The sequence below is a fragment of the Camelus ferus genome, chromosome 11 (genome assembly GCF_009834535.1).
Source record: "Camelus ferus isolate YT-003-E chromosome 11, BCGSAC_Cfer_1.0, whole genome shotgun sequence".
Classification (NCBI taxonomy): domain Eukaryota; kingdom Metazoa; phylum Chordata; class Mammalia; order Artiodactyla; family Camelidae; genus Camelus; species Camelus ferus.
The window spans coordinates 23,650,240-23,659,685 of NC_045706.1; the positions used below are offsets into that span (position 1 = coordinate 23,650,240).

The 9,446-nt window shown below is 41.4% G+C and overlaps 1 protein-coding gene and 1 long non-coding RNA gene across 2 annotated transcripts in view; one reads left to right on the forward strand and one right to left on the reverse strand.

Moving 5' to 3' along the window:
• Positions 1-5,988, forward strand: part of NT5C2 (5'-nucleotidase, cytosolic II) — a 78,932-nt gene extending 72,944 nt beyond the window's left edge. The window contains exons 12-18 of the mRNA XM_032491019.1: positions 644-751; positions 1,016-1,082; positions 1,805-1,975; positions 3,275-3,326; positions 3,442-3,502; positions 3,799-3,975; positions 4,557-5,988. Coding sequence (XP_032346910.1) covers positions 644-751; positions 1,016-1,082; positions 1,805-1,975; positions 3,275-3,326; positions 3,442-3,502; positions 3,799-3,975; positions 4,557-4,802 — 882 coding nt within the window. The 3' untranslated portion in view covers positions 4,803-5,988. The remainder of the gene's footprint in view (positions 1-643; positions 752-1,015; positions 1,083-1,804; positions 1,976-3,274; positions 3,327-3,441; positions 3,503-3,798; positions 3,976-4,556) is intronic.
• LOC116667039 lies at positions 54-8,585 on the reverse strand. The gene is made up of 3 exons (XR_004323812.1): positions 8,501-8,585; positions 311-312; positions 54-64 (listed from the first exon to the last, which is right to left on the reverse strand). It is a non-coding gene; the product is annotated as an uncharacterized LOC116667039 (long non-coding RNA).
• Between the last annotated feature and the right edge of the window lie 861 nt (positions 8,586-9,446).

Here is a 9,446-nt window from a genome sequence, read left to right on the forward strand (position 1 = left end):
GAATAAATGTCAGTAAATAACTGTTTTGAGATCACCCAAAAGCACAGTATGCAGTGCTCTTCAGCTTGTTGACTTTAAAAGGTTAATGCCATGTTTCCAGTTGAGGTTGGAAATAATGTGATAGGCATACCTTCTGTATTAGTGCTGTGATTAGCCTGCAATGTGAGCTAAAGGCCAGTGTGCACCTGGAGCCATCATTGTGAGAGCATAACCCATGAAATGTACTAATAATAGTTCCATGTTAGTTTGTATACTTCAGTTCTGATGCTAATCTGCCTCTTTCTTAATCTCTCTTAAGTATTTGTTTTACATCTCCCTTAGTCCCTTTGAGCCTCTTATAGCTCATTTTAGGGTGTGAGCACACTTTCTTTTGTACATTAAGCTGCATGAAATAAATTAATAAGTAGGTGAAATGATTTAAAATACAGAGATTACTAGAGTCATTACTTATATTTTCACTTTGCCTGCCTCCAAAAGGATGTTGGCTTGTAATATGCCACAGTGTGTTTTCAATAAAATAGTGGGCTCTTCTGGTTATACTTAGTATTTCTACATTTCCTCGCATCTGAGTGAGATTAAATATTAGTGCCTTAAGGTTAGGAGGTTAGTGATGTTTTGGCTTTTGCTGTGTCTCCCTTATCAGCCTGGGAGCTCCCATCGACCATGGCAGTCCTACTTTGACCTGATCTTGGTGGATGCACGGAAACCACTCTTTTTTGGAGAAGGCACCGTACTGCGTCAGGTGGATACTGTAAGTTGAGAGGATGATCTGTCTGCGAGCACATTATGCTTCATGTTTCTCCTTTCCTCACTCCTACTCTCCCTAAGGAAACAGGTATTTTTCACTTACTAGCCATATCTCTCTTTTGAAATTAACCTAAGAGTTTTGGTCTTAATTGAGATGGCTGAGTAATTCAAATGTAGCATTCATCTGGCTGCCTAGCCATGTAGCATTTTGGGTGGCGAAGGTGATAGAATGATAAAGCATTACAAAGTCCATATTCTCTTCTCACAGAAAACCGGCAAGCTGAAAATTGGTACCTACACGGGCCCCTTACAGCATGGCATCGTCTACTCAGGGGGTGAGTCACAGACTTCCCTTTATCTAGTGTAAGTCTGCTCAGACCCCACTGTGGAAGCTTTGGCGTCCTCCTGGCACAGTGCCACGTATACTTTCTGGTATTCCAAAGATACCATCTACTGAAGGGAAACACTTCAGTCACTAATATGACAGGAGTCAGGGAAAATGGGCTTAAGCAGTTGTTAGTATGTACTAATGAATCTTTGTTTTTTCACTAAAAGGATCAGTTTTCCCCCATCTTCCTTTTACCCATTTGAGGCATTTTCTGTGTCTGGAATCATTTGGGGTGGTTCCCAAGGAATCCTCAGGGGGGTTTTAGGAGCCCCTGTGGACACAGATGCATATTTTGTTGGAGTGAGAAGCAGTTCAGCAAAGCCAACTCATGGCAGATCTGTGATGAGAAATGGCAGTGGTGCTTTTGAGAGTTATAATCCCTAGAGCTGAGACATGTAGTTTTGCTGCTCTTGAATTTGGTGATCAAGAAGAGCTTTGATCAGCACAGTGGAGCTGAAGGCCTTGTCTTAGAGACAGTAAAAAGATTGATGAAAAAAGACCTAGTAAGTCTTTGTCTTTAAGAAAGGCAAGCCCTTTTTCTAGACTGTTCCTCACACAATTAAAAGAATAAAATTAATCTGCACAGTATTTAATGGTTATGATACTTGGCATGCTGGTTTTTAATATGAAGACATTTTTGTTTTCTCATTGTTCATTCTGTTATTTCAGGCTCATCTGATACAATCTGTGATCTGTTGGGAGCCAAAGGCAAAGACATTTTATATATTGGAGATCACATTTTTGGGGACATTTTAAAATCAAAGAAACGGCAAGGGTGGCGAACTTTCTTGGTGATTCCTGAGCTCGCACAGGAGCTGCATGTCTGGACTGATAAGAGTTGTAAGGAGCCATTACTCTTATTTTATAAATTGTTGATATAGCTACTTTATATCTGAATGGTCAGCTGTGAATCAGTTCTCTTTGATGAACCATTACTTTATATGTAGAAGGTCAGAGGTAGTCAAAAGATGGGCCCTCGTATTTGGACACCTCCTTCTCATAGAGCCAGATACTTCATAGATCTCCGAAATTTTGAGATGAGAGGTTATCTTGTTCAGCCTTCTTGAATCTTTCAAAGTTACATATAGAATGTTACTGTTCTGAGTTCTGTTCCAGTAGTACCTAAACCATGAACTCTACTTTCCTCTGTAGTCCTGTATTTGTCCCATCATACATACTAGTTCCAACCTCTCTGTTCCCAGCCCTTATCTGTGATTCTGGAGCATTGAGGGCTCTGAGTGCTAGTCAGCTCCTGGAGAAGTAGAGAATGAGGCGTTCTCTGAAGTGAGCTATACTCACTGAACTGAGCTTATGGATCTAGTTGTGTAAAGATGTTTGACACACACACACAGGTTCTCCAGCCAGTCCTCGCTACCGTCACTCAGTGTAGTGGAAGGCACTGCCTCTGGTATTACCTTGGCTCCACCACGTGCCCTTAGGCAAATTACTGAGATACCCTGTGCCTTAGTTTCCTCAGATGTGAAAATGAGGATAATGCCTACCCTCATAAGCTGCTGAGATTTAACTGAAGCGCAGTATGTTTGAAAGGAGATAGGCTCAACCTAGGCACAGAACAGAGAAAATGATTTGAGTGAGTCTCAGTTCTCTCAAAGATAGTAGATAAAGAGAATTTGTTACATACAGTGAGTACGTTATAGCTTAATCCTCTTTGGGGAGCCCAGGTTGAGAGAGGCTGGAACACACAGAACACGCACCTGGTGTGGCTGTTGCTATTGGTCATACTTCTCGGTGGGGCTTCTATCTGGTTTTTTGCCTACATTTTTAGCTTTCCACCTATGGAATTTTAGAAATCTAGTCACTTTGGTTCTGCTTTTTTGGACTTGTGACTGATTCTTTCATCTAAAAGTGGAACTGTTAACACTTCGCTGACACACCTGAGATGGGGTGTGTAGTGGCACTGAGTAAGCTCAGCGTCAGCATCCAGTTGGGAGAGCCGTATCGAGTTGGTGGTTTTAAGTAGGAGGAAAGGCAGTTAAAGAGGAAAATTCTGGCATCATCTGCTGCCACATTCCAAGCAGAGTGTCAGTGGGTTTTCCCAAAGGCAGGGGAAGGCAGCAGTTCAAAACAAGGTGCTTTTTGAATTACTTAAGACATTTTCATTTTTCTTCCAAACTCTAGCACTTTTTGAAGAGCTTCAGAGCTTGGATATTTTCTTGGCTGAACTCTACAAGTAAGTTTCCTAATTCTAAAATTTTCCTCCCTAAAACCATCTACTTCTTCAGGAGTCACCTAGATGTAAGAGACATCCTCTCTAGAGATGTTCACTGGATTTTTCTTGTCTCCAGGCACCTTGACAGCAGCAGCAATGAGCGCCCAGACATTAGCTCCATCCAGAGACGTATCAAGGTATCCAGATGGGATTTGGGAGAAACCTGGGAAAATAAAGTTTAAGTAACTATACAGGGAGTGGCACATAGCCCGTGTTCAGTAAATATCTGTCGAATGAGCTGGGCCTCATCTTTTTTTTTTTTCCCTTCTAGTTTACTTACTGTTTTTTTGTTTTGGGAGAGGAAACTAGGTTTGTTTGTTTACTTATTTTAATGAAGATACTGGAGATCGAATCCAGGACCTCGAGCATGTTTAAGCAAGCACCCTATCACTGAGCTATACCCTCCCCACAAGCTTCAATCTTGTTCTTTTAGAAAGTAACTCATGACATGGACATGTGCTACGGGATGATGGGAAGCCTGTTTCGCAGTGGCTCTCGGCAGACCCTCTTCGCCAGTCAGGTGATGCGTTATGCTGATCTCTATGCAGCATCTTTCATCAATCTGCTGTATTACCCATTCAGCTACCTCTTCAGAGCTGCCCACGTCCTGGTAAGTTAATACAGGCTGAAGCTGCTATTTGCAGTTAAAATACTAAGGCCAAGATCTGCAAGTAGCTCTGTGGCACGGCTCAGGAGAGTTCAGATCATTTCTTTCTAATGTGCATAGCCCACAGCCAGGCCACATGGTTGCCCAAAAAGGAGTCTTTGAGGAAGTATGATTAAGGCAGAAATGTTACAGAACGTAACTTTACTCTGAAATGTACTCTCAAAAGTTGTTTGAACAGTGAAGACATTCCTCTATTGTTAGTGCTAAATGAGAGAAATGTAGTTTTATCTTCTTTTCATTCTAATACTGATGTATGTTTCAAAACTTTTTTGCTATGAAATAGGAACTAATAATCTTCTCTCCCATCTTACCCAATTTCAGGATACAGTTTTGAGAGAGTTTGGGGAGAGAAAATAGAATAGGTAATTTTAGGAATTTCTAGGAAGATACAGTATCTGAATTGACTTGGCCTCTGGTCCATTATAGGTGCTTCTGTATGGCCATCTAATAAAGGGAGAGGGATTAGGATCTGGGAAACAGCTGCTTTGCTCTGCCTGCTTTCTGAACCTCTGACTTTGTTCTAGATGCCTCATGAATCAACAGTAGAACACACACACGTAGATATAAATGAGATGGAGTCCCCCCTTGCCACCCGGAACCGCACATCAGTGGATTTCAAAGATACCGACTACAAGCGGCACCAGTTGACACGGTCAATTAGTGAGATTAAACCCCCTAACCTCTTCCCACTGGCCCCCCAGGAAATTACACACTGCCATGATGAAGATGATGATGAGGAGGAGGAGGAGGAAGAGGAAGAGGAAGAATAAGGAGGAAAACCAAAACTCTGAGCACTCACTAAACAAGTTCTGGCAGGACTCACAAGAGGAAAAGCTGTCCCTGTGTGGGTTCTAGGTGGGGGTGGGGGGCTTCATCAGAGGTACATTTGGCAAGTTTCTGAAGACTTTAAAATATTCTAATGATAAGGAGATACTTGTTTTAGTTGTGTGTCTGCACTCTGCAGATGGCTCACAATTGTAATGGAATCTGTACTGGAGGAAAGTCATGGTAAAGCTGGGCTGAACTGCATGCAGCTGCTCCATCGTGGCTTGTAACACTGTTTCCTTGTCTTGTTTCAGCATCAGTATGTCAGTGCATCCAGTACACTAAGGGTGGTGCAGGGTCTCAGAGTGGAGCAAGGAGGACAATGGGAAGAGCTGATCCAAAAATGTTAATGGTACAAATTGGGCTCTTACTCCAAATCCATCTTTTTCAATACATTACCTAAGTATTATGTGTCAATGAAGAAATATCAAATGTAGGCTTCTGTTCAGGTCAGGATTCCTTTTACAAGCTTTCAAGTGTCCTCAGTGACTCTGGTAAGGCTGCTGTCAGTGGCTTTGCAGAAGTGTTCTCTACTTGCTGTATGGCCAGTCTGGAATGAACTACAGTGATTTCATTTTGAGGCAGAAGTCTCCATCCCTTTCTACATTTTTTTGATTGATAGCAAAAATGCTTATGATCCAAAAACAGTCTTTTTCTCATCTCAGATAAGTCTATAGAATTTAGCTGAATGAGGACAAAAGAGCAGGCTGCCCCAAAAGAACCTCCTTCTTGTATTACAGCATAACTGAGTAAAATTCACTAGTGTGGGTTGTACAGCGTAGCCCATGTCACCCATTCCAGCCTTCTTGATCCTCATGCTGTATTTCAAATTAGAGTGTGGGAAGAGGGCTCTGTAAGCCAGAACTTTACTAAAGCAGAGGGCACAATCAGTTCACTTCAGAATCCCAAGTGAAATCACTTCTTGTTGTTTTGAACAAGAATGGATCATTACTGTAAACTTTAAGGAATTATAACTGCCTCACACTAGAACAGTGAAAGTTGTTACAACATTTTTCACAGTGGTGTAGATTCTTACCTTAACCTTCATGTTTCTTCTGTTCTTACTGTCATTTGTCAACACGGGAAGATAGATTAGATGCTCTAGAATTCAATAAAGTATAATATTTCTAATACTGACTTTGACCCCTTCCTGTAGCACAACTATAGCAGCTGCTGGTTTTCAAGTGGGTTTAGGTTTGGGTTAGTGCTGTCAACTTGGCTTTCTCTTCCCTTAAAGGAAATACAGTCTAACCATTAGTTGTGCTCAATACATAGCACTTAAATAGGCTTCAGGTTTTTCATGGAAAGGTTTTTGGTACAGGACTGTGAGGTAAGGCTTTTTTTTTTTTTTTTTTAATCATTTTGTAGGTAGGGAACACAGCTCAGTAACTTAGCTATATTACCTCACCACTTTCAATTTATATGGCTTTATATAAGTCACATCAAGAAATATACATTCTAACTGGTATCTATTAGGAACATATGTTACTTTTCAAGTATTAGGTTAGAAATGTTATTGCAAATAGCAATTAGATACTGCTCCTATTTTAAATTTTAGAGAATGTGTTTGTGGTCACCCCCAGCTATTAATTATTCTCATTCAAGATGGAGATGCTGCCCAGTTTGACATGGTCTTCAATTTTCTCAAAGCCAGAAAAATGTCTAAGTGACCAATAACAACTACAGCACTAACTTATTTAACAGCACCTTCACATATTCCTCCTGTTAGAGCAAGGACCAACGTGATCATGTTGCTTTAATTTACCACACTTTTTGTATTACGTTATTCACGTAAGACCTTATCTAAGTTTCTTTTCAGCCAGATGTGTCTCTGGCATTGGGTCCAAAGATTGAGAAGTGAAAAGCACAGAACTGAAGAATTCCACTACTGGTTATAGCTTTCTTCAGGACCACCAAAATACATTTTAAAGAGCTAGGATTCCGCACGAGTATAAAACTCAGCAAAGCTGTTGCTTCTCTATAAGTTATTCCTGGTAGAAGAGTGTGCTGGGAGTAAGTGGTCCATGGGGAGCTACTCAGAGCAGCTGTAATTGGACTTGTTAATACATGGATGTGAGTTTCTCTCTGTTGCTAATAGCTAAGGAAGCTAAACTTTAAAAACAAAACCCTAAGGGGTTTTAGACTAAGTAGACATTTCTTCCAACTCTTGTCAGAACTTCCTTCCTGGGTATTTGGAAAACACCACTTAGTTTCAGACTTTGTAAAGCATCAGGCAGCCCAGCACATTCAGCAGCTGGTCAGGGGCACAGCAGACCCCAGTCCGGCCTCTGCAAAACGGCTTGCCCCACACATTCATCTCTACAAAGATGGTCAGTTAAAGCTCAGGTGGTGTATTTCAGAAAAGTTACTTAAGGCCAAGAAAGTTTAGTGTTAAATTTTCTCCTACCATAGGCATAGCTCTGCTGAGACCTAAAATAAGAAAGCAAGCCCTGCAAGATACTCTTTTTAAGATGCTTTTAGAAGTGGGTCTTAACTAGAATAACTTAGAGCTACAAATTGTTTAGACATGTTAGTATTGCTTTTAAGCAACCCACTTTAAAAAAGCCACTTGCACTGACATGCCAGACTTAAAAGTACTTTATCCGTGTTTAGATATTTCTAAATCAGATGTATTTATTTAAAAAGTATTTTATCAACAACTTTAAAGCCCTGCAATTTTTCCAAGGCTGCCAGAGAATTTAAAAATACTCTGCTTATTCACCACAAATAGCCTGAGACAAACAACTGCATATCCAAGTCTGCATTAAGGGTAGGAGCCTTGTCCACATTCCATGTTATGGAAACTATTTAAGCTTTCTTTGATGGTGGGAAAAGTGGTAACTGTGATCTAGCTATTGCCATACACTTAATCCCAGTTCCTCAGTTCAGTAGTTTATGTCTCAATACTTAGGTTTCTCACGACATTCCTTCTTGGTGACTAGAGTGTAGAGCTATTCTTAAAGTTTTTTCCTGAAATGGAACAATTTCAAATGATACACAGCTTTGGGGGCCCTGAGGATGAAACTTCCACCATGGAGCTACCTGAGCTGACTTGAAAAAAGAATGGTGCGCAGCTGCTGGAGAGCGGGGAGGACGCAGAGCCGGGCGACTCCCGGAGCCCACGTCGTCCCGTCCCACTCCTCTGCTAAGGGCGAAGCAGCGCTGCATGCTGTTTTCACTGCCGAGCGCAGACAAACTGCCGAAAGCAAGTCATCTATGGAGAGAATACACTCGTTTACAGAATGGACAAGGCGGCTTTTCTGTTTAACCTGGAAACCTCTACTGTTTCTACCTGTCCTCACACACAGGGTCTTCATCCCAAGGACACAACTATCTGTCTTGTTCCCACAATGATATGTAATCTCAAGAATAAGCTGTAAACAATAGTTTGTCCCTCTAAAGAGCTTTAACACAAAAAAAGTACTCCTGTTTGAACACAGACCACTTCATCCCAAGCTTGCTGACTCTTACTGCAAGTGTAAGTAGCCTCTCTTTTCCAATTCAAAACGAAGTGACAAAAGTTTTTGGTCTTGTCCCTTTATGTTCCTTCCCATGAAATACCTTAGCTCCGTTTTATTATTAGAAAAAAAAGATGGATTAGATAGATTGGTTCATGAGTCAAATTAGGTACAAATCTATTCACCCAAATGCTCGGCTTGCCCACTGAGCTCTTCCCAAAGCCACGTCTGGCCAGGGCTGTAGATGAAGCCTGAAGAGGCTCGGCCAAGATAAACCTCACCGTACACACTGGAGCCCAAGCAGCTCGTGCGCAGCCTCCGCGTGGAAGACGGCATATTCTTCCCAAGTCTCACAAGTTGCCGAGATACTCGGAAAGAAGATTCGTCAAGCAAATCTTCCCAACACTTAAAAATGCTTATTTAATGTCCAGTCTTTTTTTAAAGAGAGGGTTCTTACCAGAGGTAATCTTTGACTTGTGAGTATGAGCATTTTGAAGTAACTTCATTTTTGGACCCACTGTCCTCAAGTCAATGATGGAGCAGAACTGTGGCAGGGAAGCTGGCTCCATCTAATAATCCAGCCATGTGGTTGGCCTGTCTGAATGCTTCATGAATCACTTAGCAGGAAAAGCACTTTGACAAGGAATTCCCTCTGCAGCCTTAGGCCTCACCATCAGCCGCCAGGAGAGATGGCATGCCACCAGAATGTCACAAAGGCCCTATAACCACTGCTTTGTTCTGGGACTTTTTGAAAAGAGCATAGATATGAGGACCTTGGAGGGAAAGTGATGAAACAATCATACAAAGAAATCAAAAGCTTATTAGCCATCTCATGTAATACAACTTTTTGGCTTGAATAAGGAATCATCTCTGTTAAATTGAATTACCTTCAAAAAGTAAGGAATCAACTCCAGGCTACAAAAATGTCATTCAGTTTGTACCAGTCACTTTCTCTACAAGACCCTCTGTTCCCTATCTGTCCTCAGAAGTGCTGAGCTGGGAAGAGAGCATAATTTGGTACATTAAATAGAAACCCCAGAGCTTTTTTCATGGTAAAGCTTAGAACTGAAGCAACACGTGAGTACCCAGTGGATGCAGAGGGATGGCTTAGGTAAATCTCATCTTCACTGT